The sequence below is a fragment of the Cyrtonyx montezumae genome, unplaced genomic scaffold (assembly GCF_038088225.1).
Source record: "Cyrtonyx montezumae isolate F1298 unplaced genomic scaffold, pur_monq_1.0 scaffold_30, whole genome shotgun sequence".
Classification (NCBI taxonomy): domain Eukaryota; kingdom Metazoa; phylum Chordata; class Aves; order Galliformes; family Odontophoridae; genus Cyrtonyx; species Cyrtonyx montezumae.
The window spans coordinates 13,943,604-13,961,124 of record NW_027072035.1 but is presented as its reverse complement, the minus strand read 5'-3'; the positions used below and the strand labels follow the sequence as shown (position 1 = coordinate 13,961,124).

Here is a 17,521-nt window from a genome sequence, read left to right as displayed (position 1 = left end):
TAAGGATGGAGAAGAACCATAATAACATAGGCAGTGTTTTTGTAACAGAGTGCAGTATAGTCCTGGAACAGCATAATGCATAAATCCAACAGTAAGCAATTACAGAAAACACTTGTGTATTCTATATAGTTTTAAGGGTGGCAGAATGGCAGGCTGTGATTAGTTCTAGGTACAATCACCTTACCTCCTGCTGAACTGCCAGCAGTGTTTCTGTCAGCATCTGTGTGTCACTTGGACATTTCTCATCCCAATAAGGACTTCTTCAGATACAAGACTGAAGCCCTGAAGGACATAGTTTAGCTCCATGCTAGCAGAGGGAGTTCATGATACTGTGCTTGAATGGGAAGCATTAAGATGTATTTATTCCTGAATCTGTACAATTGTACAGTTGCAAATACTGTATTCATTGATTATATGTAGTGTAAACGAAGAGCAGGCTGCAGCATTACTGTTCGTTTCTAGCTCAAATATGTCTGGGATGTACAGATACATGAATCTATAATGTGCACAGCTAAAAGGGGAAATGCTTCATTTTTACTACTGTCCAAGTAATTTTCCGAAATATGTGCCTCCACTCTCGTCTATTGAGGTTTTGGTTCAGGTTTTAATTTTCACAATGTAAAGATTCATGAGCATATGAGCAATTACTCAGATATGCTGGTCACAGGCTGAGATTAATTACAAAACACAGGTTTGCAACAATGGGTTTGCCAGAATCTATCAAACATTGATCCCTTTCCATGTCAGCAAATATGGAAGTGAAAGGGATGAAGAACCTGTTGTGTTTCATTCACTGCAACAGAGAGGCAAAACTCTGCAGTGATGAGTCCGCCCTTTATTTACAGTATACACTATTTGTGACAGTGGTTTTTATAACTCTAAAAATTACACTTAATAAATATGAGAAGATACAGGTTTTCTTGATTACTTAAACCTAAATGTTTATTCAAGCTTTCATGAAAAGTTTCTCTTAATTTAAACAGAGTGAGGGCTGCTTGAACGGATGCCATTTTTCTTGATGTGGACTCACTACACATGAAACAAGTCTTAATAACATTCACACTCCTTTCACTGGTAAATGTACTCTTTGGAGGCTTTGCCACATTGTTTGCCTGCTGCCACCAGAATGAAACTCAAGTTGACTTTTTGTATTTACATTATATTTAAGGGTTACTGTTCTTCACTTCTTGTAATAAAATGATTTCTGACTTTAACTAAAAAAATCATAGGAAATGTGTGTAAATATTGCTGTGTTAGATGAGAGCAATGAGGTATTACTGGTATTTTTCCTTTTAGTGTTGATGTTATGTAAAGCTGGAGACACTAACACATTGTGGATAATGTTGCTGAGCAGGAGAAAGGAAAAAGATAGGCTTGAAACACAGCCTGCAAGATGGCACAGGGCCAACGTGCTGAAAAATGGCAAACGTCACATTTAACAGCTGGACGCAGAAATATTTCTCTTTAAATTGGAAGGAGAAAATTTTTTTCACAGCAGGGCACTCTCAAAAGAGTACAACATCAAAGAGGGTGGGTCTCCCCAGTCAAACATCATCTGGCACCAGTGATGGAGTAAAATGAATGAACTGTCAGGACTTTTTTCCAGTGTGTATGTTTTTGCCAAGTGAAAAGTAAAAGGTTCAGTGGCTTGTTCTGATCACAGACCAAATCCTGATAATGGAAAGCTGATTTCTTGAAGTCTTCCTCTGATCAGCTGACAGGCAATGTCTGAAGAAGACCCCAGATTGATTGATGGTCCACTTTGTATTGATGGCCTCTGCCACCTTTAAAGATAAGCGAGATATGCCAAATGCTTAACAGCTCTGGAGGGCTCCTGTGATTGTGACTCAAGCAGTGTTCTAATCTAACATTATAATCCTCACAGAAACAAACTATCTTCCAAAGAAAATTAGCATGAAACTTAACAACACCAGGCCTGCACTCCTGTAAGGGAAAAATTGTTTCTCTTCACCAACATGTGCCTGCTAGAAGTATCAGTGCTGCTCTTCAGTGCACCTTTTCATCTGCTTCCCAACCCTGACTTCAACCCTCCAGTAGCTGCACACTAAGCATCACCATGCTGCTTTTCTGAGGACCTTACCATCTCACAGATTTGAAGAAATAATACAGCACAGACATTTTTTAACATAAAAACATGGCAACACAGTTTGTGCAGCCATTACTCATTTGTTTTATGAGGAATCTCAAGCATAGTTTATCATATACTTTATTACTTGACCTTTTAATCATCATCTGGGGAACTTAGCATTCCAGACATTCCAAAATATTCTGAACTAAAAATATCAGTGTGCCTCATTATTTAAAACTCACAAAGGAGTTAAGTCTATTTCCCAAAATATGTCACTTCTACTGAAATTCCTCATTTATTTGGAGATCTCAAAAACAAGTCATTTATAAAAGAACAGAAAGAACTGTCTATGGAGTCTCTATACTGTGCTAGAGAGTGGATGTTCTACATTTCCAGTGTAAAGACAGTCTCTACATGCATTTCCTTACAGTATCAGAGTGGAGGTAAACAATTGGTGCACAAGAAACACTATTAACATCCCTAGTTTCTACAGCTGGAGGATCAAGAAGCAGAGTTTAAATACTTGCAGTAAGTCATGTGGCAAACATTTGTCTGAGCAGAAGCTTTTAATGCCATTCTAGGTACTGGAAAGCATCTAAAATGTCCACACAGGACTGATAGGTAGGGTGCAGAACGTAATGAGACCTGCCTTCTGGATCAGTCTCTCAGGACTGTCAGAAACAGCACTGAAAACTGATGTTTAGACACTTGAATTTAACTCTTTGCACCCTGGTCCTGTGCCAAACATACCCCAGTGGGTCACTTAGAGTAGGCAGTGATGCTCTTATCATAGCAGAGTAATCTTCGGCATGTTCCCTGAAAATGAGGTGACTGGAAGGTTTAATTGCAGAATGCAAGGTTGATTTTTTGTTTGTTTTTGTTTTATTTTTTTCCCCCCATATTTTGTAAGTAACTTGTTTTTCCTAGTTTAGTTTTACTGCAGGACTGAGAGCATCTCTTGGAGCTCTGTCATTGAGAAGCTATGTATATACATAAACCCGTCATTTAAGAGCCTATTAGAGCTTTAAAACAACCTAAAGGTAAATAAAAGAATGAGAATCTCCAAGTGCTTCACAGTACTTTGTTTGTACTTTTGTGCAAACAAAATCCTTAATCCAGCCTGCTTGATAGTGTGAAATGCCACATGTTCTATATGTGATATTTTAATACGTTCAAAAAGTGTCCCTATAAGCCCCAAAGCTGGAATTGATAAATCTGAAATCCTATCTGGAAATGCTAATATTCACATAAACACAGCATCATGCACAAACGTGTGAAAACTCAGCCTGAAAGAATGTTTCAAAATGTACTAACCAGGAACTGCAAGAGTAAAGGCTCCTGAGTGGTTCTTTCCTTACGCTATCGGCTTTCTCTAGGTCAATATCAAGGTAAGCCCTGAGTCACAACTGAGCAAGTGATCTTCCTCACTCTCTCTCCAACTTGAATCTTTCTGCATTAGAATTAGGGCATTTTAGAATAATTTCCAATGTCTTTTGATTGAGAGGTTGGTTGTTTTTTTTTTTTTTTTTTTTTTTTTTTTATGTCAGTCAGTCAACATTGGAGCTGTATACCTAGACATGTGTTTCAGTCTGAAAACTTGAAATACTTCTGATCTTGATGCTGATGGCTGAGATTTACCAAAACTTGGTTTTGTACATCCTGGGCTGAAGTGATGTCTTCTGTCATGTTATATTTGCAGTTGGCTATTTTGACCTTTAATTATTTGCCCATCTGGAATGCTGTATTGGCTATGTGGAAGTAGGCTGAAAGAACATCTCAGCTTAATGACATGATCCTCCTGGAGCTTTGTGTTGCTTGTAGAAGAATGAAAAGTTATGAAACAAGCACTTTTTAGTTTTACTTTGTGATGTTCAAAAGCTTTGAGAAGCAGCGGAGAATAGCAAAGGCTTGGTCACCAACTTGCAAAGGAACCAGTTGTGGTTTCGGGGTCACTGAGGTAACAAAGATCCACCGTAACTTATTTCATTGTCTGGCTCAGAAAGCGATCTTGGGAATGTCATTATTAAGTTCAGTGAGCTTTCAGGTAAGAGAGTGTTCAGCATCAGGCCCTTTCAGTCTCCTTGTAACAACTTCTCTGCGTGTTGGAATATGCACCTACAAATGACTGGTGCGAGATTGTTCTGTTTTTGTTCGTTTTTGTTTTAGTTTTTTTTACTTCTCTTGTTTTCTGTTTCCTTTCTCTTCCAGTTATGATCATTTGCCTCCCTGCTTTTAAACAAACAAACAAACAATCAAATAAACAAAAATATGTACACATATATTTATCTTTAGTCCTTTAATTTAATTTAATTTTATTTTATTTTGCTTTTACCCCGATCTCAGCATATTTAGGCTGGATTAACAATACTTTCTCTTTCCATGCTCTATGCCTGATGTGAAGGAGACTGCAGAGAAAAAGCTGAGTATGTTGCCTCCCCATGCTCTCCTGCTACCTAGGTGCTGCTACCAAGCAATCTGTCCACTTCAGTGTGATCTGCACCTGGAGTGCCTCTGCTTTTTCAGTCGTATACTGGAGCTGTCATGTGCAAAAGCACCCTTTGAAGGGGCCATGTTATGTCAGTAGGTATGCCAAGGGCATTCCTACTTTTCAAATCCTTTTGCATGAATACACATCCAACATCACGTACATTTTCTACTCAATATCCTCCCCATTTTGTCCTGTTGCTAGATAATATTCATGTGCGTTGTCTGTTATACTTCTCTGTTCCAGGACCAACATGGGTTAGTGCTAAAAAAACCCCAAAAAACTGTAGAGGCTTTACTTAGAAAAACTATTTAATCAAGTTGGCACAATCAGCAATGCATTACTCTTGTGACACATTCTGGAATAAGGTCCCAGTCCTCCAACCATTTACACAGATGCTTGATTGAGATCAATGGGACTACAACATGTGCATATGTGTTTGCTGGACTGGGGTCTAAGTGTGAGATGAAGCCTTTCACCTAGAACAGACAGTTCAAAACAATGTTTATAGTTTCATATGCTAAAATCCTTTGAGAAACATTAAATCTAAATAGCTTTAATATTTGTTGGCAAGTATTCTCTTTCGTAAAATTTGCTAGATGATGCTGGCTAGATTAAAAAGAAGAAACATTAAGCAGATATTATAAGATGTACAGTCTGTATCAGATATGTGTGGTTGTACAAAACAGCTTTGAATAGTGTGAGCAGTTAAAGATCATTGGATGTCAGGATTCTGTGCATTTTCATGGAGGTCTTGTGTCTCAGGGAGTGTATTGCCAGCAAACACTGGAGAATGCTTTACTATGGTTCTGACTCCTGATGTTTCCTCCTTGTTCTGTTACCTCAGATCTCTATTCTGTTTGCAATTTACTCCAGTTCAGAATGCTTCACTTTAGTTACAAGTACTGGGACTTTTTTTTTCTTTTTTTTTTTGATCAATCCAAAGTATAAAGAAATAGACAGCGTGCAGTATAAAACTTTCAAAAGCAAAATCATTGTTTAAATGAAGTGCAACATTTTTCTTAATGGCAACAAAATATTAGCTGGTTATTTAAAAAACTGAAGCATTTTAAAGTAAATATCTAGTTATTTGCATATTTATTTCACACACATAATCTACAGTAACTAGCTTTAACTATCTGCATAATAATTGATAAACTATTCTTAGTTCATTATAAGCCAATAAGCTTAGATGTTATCCATATCACAGATACTTGTATACATATATGTATTTCTATAAATCTGCCCATAAAGAATCTGAAGGCGTATTTTAAGTGGCAAAACAAATCAGTTAAACTTATCAAGCAACGGAGAATATGAGAACCTTTTACAACTAATGCCTTTCCGAAATAACGTCTGTACAGATGAAAAGGGAACCTGTCCAAACGTTTCCACTTCTAGTAAAATGAGATTGCTGACATGTGTACTACCATTTTTTCGTACCAGTTTCATGTGTGTAGTTCACTGTTACAGATTCAATAATATTTATTAGGCATCAAAGTTAGAGTTATGTGATGAATAGACATTTCTTTGTACTGTCTATGAATAATTTGCTTGTTTATTTTACAGGTAATATAAAATACTGTATGTCATTTACAAAGTACTACAGTCTTTGAGATATGATCTTCATAAAGGATGTGATTGTATGATGTTATTATTATCTATCAACATCAGTGTTTCTTTTTAGTTGGGCCATCCTTGGAGAATTTTCCATGCATTACTGTTTGCTTCTGTTGTTCATTATATTTCTTATTTCATTTTATGAAGAGAAACAAAGAGTTGTTCTTAAAAGATTTGCTAAATGGCCTGACCAGGTCACCAAGCTAATGAATGAAAGGAGAAAGATATGATTGCTAAATGTGTGATTACTTCTACATTGCTTTCTCATTCAATGTGTAACAGGGAGAAGATGCTTATTCAGAAGGGCCATCCTCTAAATCAGATGCTGATCTCATAATACTCAAAATATTTAAAGTCTGAAAGCATTCAACAGCTGTTACAATCAAACATGAATGCAGTGCAATTTGATTTCCTGCCTATACTGTGCTTCTTAAATGAAATCTATCCAGAAAATTTTGTTCGTTGTCTCCTGTCTTTCATTTCTCTTAATTAAAGCTCTTATGAACTTTTCTATTTTTTTAGATAATGAAATCCTTTGGCAGTGTGTTGATTCCAAAGGGAGCTGGACATCTATATATGACACAGAATCCAGCCTAAACAACTAAGTAAACAAGTCACGCATACAATCCAGTTTGCTTCCAGTCTGACATGATTAGAAATGCTAACAAATAAAGAGTGTTTATGTGTCATAATAAAGACTGGAGTCCATTGGTGTTTTGCTCAACAGTCACAACCTTAGCAAATCAAACCACTGAATTTTACTGTGTGCTTAACACGTATTAATCTCAGAGCTTTTCAGAAAAGTGACTGATGTTTCATCTGCTTTGCAACAGAGTTAACCTGTGCCATTTACAAGTTGGCTGTAGAGCTCTTGTTTACCTACAATATGACTGAATACTCTCTCCTGTCAGAATGCATATGTATTGAACTTTAGTTACAGCAATAACCTATGCCTGGGGGTGAATAAAATGCTGGAAAGCAAACTTAAAACAAAAAACTCCAACCAAACACAAAAACTTCACACAAGCAACAAGGACAAATGACTGTATCCTTCAAAGGAAATAGAAGTCAACCTATCCCCAAAATGACCACGCAGGCAAAGAAATCTCATTCCTTTTTGCCTATAGTTTCCCCTTTCCCAAAGTCTAAATGACTAATGGACAGAGAAACATGGGTTGAGTGGCTGATCTGTTTTGGGCCCTAGAGAGGAGACTGGGTTCCAAGGTTTAATGTGCACCATAAAGATTGTCTTTCAGTTGGTGACTCTCATAAGCAAATGTATGGAGGGCTGCTCATCTCCTATGAAGTGGGAGTTACATAGCCATATTTATCAAAGATTGCACTTTTGGTATTTTGTAGATTTTTTTGGTATTCAGTTACTTATAGAAGATATTCCAGTATTGTTATTATCAAAAACATAGGCTCACAAATGTTGAGTTTTGCACAATGTAAAGATTGTCCAGTTCTGATGTCCAGTATAGTAAATAAATTTTCACTTTTGCTGTGGTTTTTAGGTTCATACATTGTTGTAGAAAGAATATAACCTGGATGGATACTACACTATCTAATCTATCAGACTGTTTAATCACAACCATCTTATAAATATTTCCAGTAGTGTGGTGTACTTCCATGATTTTGATCTGCTTGGTTGTTGATTTATGAATGGGGAATTATTTACTAAGGAGCATGCTTTGGTGTGGGGTTGGACTTGATGATCTCCAAAGATCCCTTCAATCCCCATAGTTCTGCACCAAATGTATTCATTGCTGTTCTCACTCTTCCCGCTGAAGCCAAAAGTAAAACTTCTTATAGGAAAGGGAGGCTAATGCTGAGTGGTTTGAAAATCCTGTGATCTTATGCATTTGATGTCAGTAAGAATAGCTGTAAAGAGCAAAAAAGCAGAATCCTCTACTAATGGTAAGAATTAATTCTTCGTGTTTTGTGGTTTCTTCACATCTCTTTTGATGTCTTGCAACATTAAACAAATCATTCAAATAGTTAATTTTTGAATACAAATGTGTATACAAAGAGAAACTCCATTTTCAGGACTAGTCTGCCTGCAAGGAAAATGAGAGGTCAGTTAAGTTGTATGCTAACACCTTTTTTTATTTGACTAAAAGGAAAAATAAAATGCAGGCAGAATTTCAAAAGACACAATCCTTCACCAGGCCATGGAAAGAGAACAAAGGAAAGCAAAAGATAGAGAGGAACGAACTCCAATGAACTGACCACTTTTCCTCTCCCTGTCTCTTCTGTGTAATTGTTTTAAATTGCTTCACAGCTTGGCTTTCTCTGTGTCTGTGTGATTACATCCAGGCTCTGTTATTTTAAAATTCTGTGACACTGACACCAGCAAGTAGTATGACAGTCTTTAGCACTGGAATCATATTTGTCCCCATCTGTCCAAGTCAGGCAAGGAGTAATCATACTACCTCAGTGCTGAACTGAGATTTCTCAGAGAATTCTGGATTATCCATTACACAACTTCAGTGTTACATGGCCCAACCTCAACTTGGTATGTTGCTAGTGTGACAGATGTTCCACCAAGTGCTGTCTATTTTACCTAATAATAGCTGTTCATAGTTTTTAGAGCATTAATTATGTGAGATCCCACATGCTTTAGAAATTATATTATTATTGTTGTAATATACAGCTATCATCGAAGGCATTGTAAGTTTCAGTATCCACAGCCTCCAACTTATTATCAATAATCAATCCAATAAGTAATAAATCCAAGCCATTTACAGTGGACTTTCCTGTGCACACAAACAGCACTTCTGTATCTACTGTATCTATGTTCTGAATGCTGAGTAAACTGCTGTTAGTAAGGAGAGGATTAAAAAAAAAAAGAAATAGAAAAAAGAAAAGAAAAAGGTCATTTTTATGGAAAATGAAGGGGGTTTTTTTGTTGGTTTTTTTTTTTTTTTGGTACTCTGAAATTTCATAATAATAGTTTATTTTGATTTTATAAGTCTTTGATATGTAATGTTAGAAACCTACTAGTACTCAGTGAGCCTACTAAGAAGTAAATTAATTACATGGGAATTACTAAGAAAGAGCAGCAGGTGTATCACACAAGAAGGTGAGTGCAGTCTTTTTTTATCAGACTGATCTCTGTCAGTAGGCAGATGCACTACTCAGAACTGGAACAGGCCATACACAAAATATCTTAATGTGTTGAAACATTTCAGGCACAAGTAAAAACCAACCAATCAAACAAAAATCTTCCTGAAGACTCTTAAAAAAACTAAGTCTAATAATTACCTGTGATCAGGAGAAGGGAAAGATCCAGTAGGCAGTATAAGTAGCACTTGCAGGTGCAACAGAAGAATTTTTTTCCCCACAATTTAGAGTAATTATTATTGCGAGATACATGTATTCACCACAGGGATTTGGGGAAATTATATTTTATTTTGCCCTGAGACTCCTGCAATGTGTTAAAAATTGTGCTGGAGTAGACTTGTCTCATCACAGCCAAATTTACTCTGTGATTTTTAAAAACTATTTATTTTTAATTAGTTGCTGTGAATGTTTAAATACATATGCATGCATAATGCAGAAACAGGTGAGTATGTACCTCCATATGGTTTGCTATAATGTCCATGTTCAAAACTTACTCTTGCAGGCTTACTTTTCCTCTGTTATGACAAGCCATTGTTTGCTCACTCATGATGGCTTCTTCATGCACATATATAGTGTTTGCCAGATGTAGAAAAATACAAAATTACTAAGAATTATGCACAATAGCAATATGAATAATAACTGTAGCCATTAAATTTTTCCAGATCTGAATTAGACACTTATAACTGGAGCGATAGACACAATATAGTGTTGCTATTTTCCTTTCAGTGATTAGGTGTCTGCTTCATAGCTGGATTTTCATTTCTGTAATAACAGTACTAAGAGTGCTGCAGGTCAGAGGTTATAAATAGTCAGAATTTAACAGTGCAGTTTTGCTTGCAATTTCAGTAATAACCCTTAGGAAAGGACAAAGCACAATGTCACTGATGCAAGAGTACTTGCAAGAATAAAGCATTTAGAAACAGTTTTGCTAGATATTTAGACGAAACGATACTCAGCAGCATTTGTAGACCTTCTGTCTCTGTCTTACAGCCATTGTCATTGGTTCAAGGTGATGGAAAAGGTGATAACACCTCCCAGCCTTGGAAAGCAGAGGCATAGAATGTTTTTCTCTCTGTTATTTCAATTCTCTCCAACAGAAATCACTGACATCCTATGGGCTAATGCAGACAAGGTCAGAAAAATGATGATCTAGAACCTGCTCTAGAACCAGCAACACTGCCTTTGTCCTCCTGAGAGAGCTCAGTCTCTGTGTTTTTATGACAGATGTTGATTACTCATATCAGATCAGGACTGTCTACACATACAGAGTTCTGTGCCGGTTTCTGTGTGTCCAGACATGGCTGTCAGTACTGGCTATGACTGTCTCTGTCTTTCTTGCTTCACAGAATTCGGAGATTAGGCAGCTATCAGCTCTTCGCTGATGGAAGTTGCTTTTTGCCTCATGTTAAGCGATTTATTGCTATGGTAGTAAGCACCATGTAAATGAATAGATAATAAACACTGCGCAGGAACTATTTGGCTATATATCGCCAAAGTGATTGCAGCCAAGCACTTAATCATTGCTGCTTTCTTCTTATTGTTGTTTTTCCCCTTCCTACTTGATGTCCGATTTCCTGTATAACTTCCACTACAGAATTTTATTGCTTAACATACTTTGCTCATATATTCAGAGAACATTAGCATGTTTACATAAGAATAGGTCCCTGCTGGTAATCAACAAGCTACCACATATTGAAAAAAAAGAACCAAATCACTAGCATTGGAGTGTTTGCCTCTGGGGATTCCTTCTGTTTTCCCTAATTTTGTCCTACTACTCTTTCTTCTCTATAAACTTTATTTCCCTGTCTCTCATGCCCTTGCAATATGTAAGTCACTGCTGAGTACTTCAGACCCCTCTTAGTCAAGAGAAAAGCAAGGTAGACTTCTGAACTGGAAATCCTCATGTGGGGAAGTAGCGCTTCCTAGATATTTTTAATGGAGTCAGAAGGGCAGCTGCACACAAAATATGTATCTTCACATTTCAGTTCCTCCAGAGTAACCTTAATCTTTGAGTTCAGGGGAAGCAACCAGTGCAGAACAGAGACATATTACTGCCTGTTTAAAACATTACCCTAAGCGACTCTCACATCCTTGGCAGGGTTATCATACTTAGAAAAACCTTGATTCCCTTTGGACTGATTCGCATTGACTACTTCAAAACATTACACGTCTCCAGAGAGCTTCAACTGGTGTCTTCAACTCTTTTTCCTTCCAGATTCTCCTATTTTTGATTAGTTTTATACCTCCCTAATGTGCCACATGAGGTTACTGAAGTATGTGTCCTTGATGCAACTGAGATGCGAAGGAAGGAATGCTTGTTTAGGGATTACTACTGCCCCTTGCTCAGATGTTCCAACCAATTTAAATGCAGGCTTTACATCCAGATTTTCTTGTTTATCTGGCAGTTCATTATTTAAGGCCAGCCTGTCAAAATAGGTTAAATATTCTTTGGGAAACATGGTCACATCTTTGAGACACCACAAACGTGTTTAATACAGAAAGATTGGCTTGATAAAAGAAACATGATAAACTTGCATCTCCTAAAATATTTTTTCTGCTGTTCCATGTAGATTTCTAAAAGCATCAGTATGCAATGACAAATCTCAAGGCAATAAATTCCTGGAAAAGGCACAGAGAGAAAACAGCAAAGCAGAGAAAATGATTGCTGATGATTTGTTCTAACTACTTGACCTTGTGACCTCTTCCCCAGATATATGACCAAGATGGGACATTGCAGCACTTTATCGATGGTGGAGAACCCAGTAAGTCAAGCTGGATGAGGTACATCCGATGTGCGAGGCACTGCGGGGAACAGAACTTAACAGTGGTTCAGTACAGGTAAAGTGTGTTTCAGTTTATTCAGTGCAACAAAAGAAGAAAGTTTTTAGTGAAAAATCAGACTGTAAGTGTCACCATTACTATTACCATTGATTTCACAGACAATTGTAGGGCCTTTGTGAATGTGTTCTCCCAGGGCAACAGTAAAGCTGCAGAGAGTGGTGAAGATGGGTTCAACTTCGATTGCCAGGAGCTGAGGCCATCGCAGTGCACACATCAGACTAGTGCTTCTGAGTGCCTTGTGTGTGCCAATAGCACACTGCAGGTGAACAGGGAGAGGGTGAAGGAAGGAGCCCCACATAAGCTGGCCTGGGCCACTAGCACTTGGGCCTGCTCTTTCACTGGCTAGAGAGGGTTGAAGTGTGGAGAAAATGCACTGAAATTATGGCACATCTTATTGCTTGCAAACAGGCCCAGAGAACCTAGACAGTGTGCTGCATAAATACATGATCTCAGCTATAAACAAACCTCTTGCCTCAGAATCAGAAGCAACTGTTTGGCTTTGTTAAACATGATAGGAAGCACATCAAAGAGTGGCCTCTGTTTACCAGCCACAGTGAGCAATCCTGACTTTGGCTAGTTGTTTTAGAATGGAGTTTCTTTTCCTTAAGAGGAATCTTAAACTTATTTAAAGTTTCTTTAAAATTAAAAATAAAACATAGAAAAAGCAAACTAAAGTTAAATATATACTGAGGTTGATTTTCCCATAGTGTTCCAATTTAACAGTGGTAAAATTTTTCAATTGCATTTTCAGCGTTTTTATTCTCTGTCCAGCTGACTAAGTAATGCTGCAATTACAAAAAAATAACAATCCTACTTATACTTTACAAGTATTTTATTATACTCTTAAATATCTGGTATTCAGAGTTAGAATCTCCCAGATTTTAAATAAACAGTGGATAATGAATAAAGATGGCTATGATGAAAGACTGTTTTTGTAGGTATCTTGTGAACTATTTCTCAGTGTGGTGGTGTGTGTGTGCACAAATACACGTATAAAGTCATAAAAATATGTGTATATATGTATATATAGATGACAAACCTAAATGAAACATGAACATGAGAAAGTCATTCCACATCTGTCAGTATTAAGTGGATTTTACAACTCTCCTTTCATGATAGAGTTTTTTACTTAGAGTTCCCTCTGTTGATCTGTTTTTGATTACTTCAGATCTTTATAAAATGAACTACAAAAACACAATTTAAAAAACTGGCATCCATCACCAGTGACTGCATCCAAGTGTAAGAAAATAGAAAAGTTGGACACTGAAAAACCGGCCTAATTTTTATTGTACATGGACGTCCTCCTCACAGAAAGTCAGCTGGTTTAAATTCATTCTGTTATGATTTGTAATATCTAAATGGAATTTTCTTCAAAGTGCTCTTGATTGATTGACCCTTAGCTGAACGTTTTGTTTTTATTTTGAGGCTGACAATAATGTTTGTTGGCATGTGTTCTGCTTCAACTGCGTTGGGACGCCATGAAGCTATCTTTATGAGTCATCCAACCACAATACTAAATACATGTCAGCAAAGGAAATATTATCCGAAAAGGGAAAAATCCCTTTGATGTACTTCAGCATGCAGAGATTTCTGCAAGTTTTGGAAGCTCTGCACGCTTGTAAGGAACGGTGTATGCTTACACTTTTTTTTTCCGGCCTACTCCGTGCCTCACAGACCACCCATTGCTCAAAAACAGTTCTGCTCTTTCAGCGGCAAGTGTGTCATTTGGTTTTTAGCACATTCATTTGCTGGGCTGCTGTGTTTATGTTAAGGGAAGCCAAACTGAGAGATGAAATGTTACAAGGGTGAAGTACAAAGTAGACTCAATTTTTCTCAAGTTAGGAGATGCTGGTAATTTATAGCTCAGCTCCAATTTTCATTTTTATGTAACAGTGGAAAGAATTAATGAAACGTGAGGCACTGAGCAGGAGAGGGAGAAGAGAGGAGGAGGAGGGAAGGAGAGGGAGAGACACAAAAGGGAGAGTTTTTGTCAGATATTCATAGAATGGCAAGAAAACCATTCTGCTTAGCTAGCAGTGCCCTCCTGAGACAGGGTGGCAGTAACCGAGGAAAATAACAAGATAAATGAAATTTTTGCAGCTGCTAGTAAAATATTGAGAATCTGCACTTTTTTATTGATCTTTATGATCCTGTTGCCAAGAGCCACTTTGCGGTGACAAAATATGTTGACAAGTGCATATCTCACTGCCATGAAAAATGTGGTAAAGGATTCTCCTTATGTCTGCAGTGTTATACAAGGAACAAATTGCATTGCTACAGACAATTCTTTATAGAAAGTCTGAATTTAAGGCCTACCAACCCTAAACACTTTTATCTTGAACTTCAGGCTAACGTTTGTAGCAATTCTTCACTGAGAGAACTAGTTGAGGTCTAACATTTTAAAAAATTTTTTTGTCGTTTATAGATGTTTTTCTGCCTTACATAAGCTGATATAAAAAATGGTCATTTCTTAGTACTTTGACTATATCATTTTGGTATGTAATCCTTCAGCCAGAGTGGACTGTTCTTCTTGTATATATTGAATTTCTATCCGTCTCATGTGAGGGTGTTTTACTGTTCCACGTGAAGCCTAGGGGAAAAGACTTCACAAACTGATAACATTTTTATTTCTTCATGTGCCTGATTGTAATCTTACACGGTTTAGTCCCTATGCAAATTTTTTAGCAGTAGAATTGTCACTCTGATGCTATTTACACCAATACAAGATTAGGATAATGCTCTAGTTTCTTATGCTACAGACTCAGAATCTTTTCTTTTATTTGGTCTAGGAATATCCACAGTCTTTCCACAGAGTGAGGCCATAGTGTTTATGGTAACACTAATTTATACTGAAGAATCATCTGTGTCTTTCTCCCCTTCAATACAGAGGAAGATTTCTGTGGCTGTATGTTCAGATTTTTGAATTCTCCTAAGCTGAAGTCTATTTTACTCAGTAATCCAAGATCTCTCCCTTTGGTGGTATATACTGTTGTAATGAAAGGACACATCGTACCAATCAAACTTCTTGCTAAAATAACTTATTCAAATTAAAAGCTTTGCCATTTATTTACACCTAAAAATGCTAACTTTAGCTTAGATAGCAAATGGAAAGATTTTTCTATGGCTTACTTCACAAAACTGAGCGGACTCTGATCAGAAACTTGCATTTCTAAAATCACTTTGAAACATGGTTGTAAGAAAATATCTGTCTTCTCAAAAAACCTTGTTGCTTATGAAATGTTGGTGTCGTATTATTTACAAAGTGTCTGTAAGCAATTTGTTAACCTGTCTTACAGTATGTGAACAAAGTCCTTCAATATGAATATATTCAGTTTAAAAATAACTGGTAAGAAGTTAATTTAGTTATTTGAAGAAATGGCTCAAAACAATGGGTTACTACTGTAATACTGCATATTACGAGACTATTCTGTTCTTAAATTAGGCATCATTTTTCTTTTTTTTTTTTTTTTTTTTTTTCTGTGGATTAGGTCAAATATATTCTACCGGGCTTGTATAGATATCCCTCGAGGCACAGAGCTGTTGGTATGGTACAATGACAGCTACACATCTTTCTTTGGAATCCCTCTCCAGTGCATTGCACAAGATGAAAATTGTAAGTTTGTTCTGTATTTCTACATGCACAATCCAGAATTCATGTTTCTTATCAAATCAGTTATATTCTTTAAGTATTTTCAGATATATTAAAACAAAGTGACTATGTTTTTAGTAATGCTGATGTACACAAAATAAAAACCTTAAAACTGGTACTCTTAAGCTATTCAGCATCATGATATTATTATCCAGATTATCTGAGGGGTTTGTGCAGGTATGTGTAGATTTCCCACTGAGACAGCCTCTGATAGTTTGATGGTATGTGAAATTGTTCTTCTTATAAGTGATTCACCACTTCCTTATTCTTCACTGATTTTCTTGACCCTCTCTATTTGTCATCAGATTATCACAAGAGACTGCCTAGCTGAAATAATAGTGTTGCAGGTCCATCAGCCCCCTATTAGTGATCCTCTTCATTCCACAACACTGAGTATACTGAGAAAAGCTTTGTTTAAGTGATTGTAGATATAAGTTCCTTCTGGTTAAAAGGTAAAAGCTCAGTATAAGTTGATTTTAAGTAGCCTGAAATGACAATGACCTTCCATTCCATCTTCCTCATTTCTTTTTCTGATCATTCTTCTACCCCTTCTGAATACTTAATTTTTATTTCACTAGGAATCATCACAAAGTTAAGCATGTAGTTTGTAACACAGACCACCTGCAATCTAGTACTGGATACCTTTGTCTGAATGGGATAAGGTGATCCAAGTACACCCTCCAGTTTGACTGTTTGTAGAACTTTATTAGAGGTTGCATCAAAACCTCTACTCCATTTTGACATCCATATATGTCTAAATGGTGGGACAAACTAATAATGGAAGCTCTGTTGACTTCAGTCTAAAGTAACCTTGTGGCTGCTCACATATAATCAAATATATGTACAATGTAATTTTTCCATCAAGTACTTGCATACTTAAATAACTACTCTAAAATGAACTCACATCTTCTAGCAACTTAAGTACTGAACCGTAGAGCAATAAAAGAGTAAGATAGCAGGGATTAAACTGTCAAAAATAAACATCCTGTTTCATATTGAGTTTTCAAATCTGTTGAGCTTGAGAAGAGTTTAAAAGAAATTAAATTACTGGCAGTAATGTTTGCTGATAAAACTCACACTCTGCAGTGTACATTGTGGAAATATTATTTTTTCTTTCATGAGCTGAAGCTTACAAAACTTTTATTTTTAAAGCAAAGCATTATGGTTAAGATATATAAATATTGTCACTTGCTATTTTGCTGTGAGAGAAGTTTGAGTTTCATCTTCAGACTGACTGACATGACTAGATGAAATTCATCTCTGAGCATAGAGCCAGATGTAGCATCTGTATGTCTTAAGTGCTGTTTAAGCCCTCAAAGTAGACCTTCTGCAGATTACTGCATAGAGTCATTTTCAATTAGAGAAAATGCACCTATATTCTTTAGATTTTAATATCCTGACCCTTTTGTTTCCATGGATTATTATGAATACAACTGGAAAAAAAAAAAAAGAAAAAAAGAAAATGCCTGAGTTCTTGTGTGAGGATGCTGGGGGAAAATGAAAGCATGCAGATCACCCCTTGTAATGAACATTTGTTGAGATATGAAAGGTGTATTATATCTGGAAACTTGTAACAGGCAGCCCCAGAAATCAGGTTCTCATATATTCCAGTGGAGAATATCATGGGAAGGACCTCAACTTCAGTAAATAAAATAGCATGAAATTTTATAATATTAGGGTTATTTTAATTCAGAAAAGAAAGCAAAACATAACT

At 36.6% G+C, this 17,521-nt stretch overlaps 1 protein-coding gene across 1 annotated transcript in view; it reads left to right on the top strand.

Annotated features, from left to right (window-relative positions):
• Positions 1-17,521, top strand: part of PRDM6 (PR/SET domain 6) — a 72,005-nt gene that overhangs the window by 35,870 nt on the left and 18,614 nt on the right. Inside the window, exons 3-4 of the mRNA XM_065744187.1 lie at positions 12,028-12,155; positions 15,647-15,771. Of these exons, the coding sequence (XP_065600259.1) occupies positions 12,028-12,155; positions 15,647-15,771 (253 nt within the window). The remainder of the gene's footprint in view (positions 1-12,027; positions 12,156-15,646; positions 15,772-17,521) is intronic.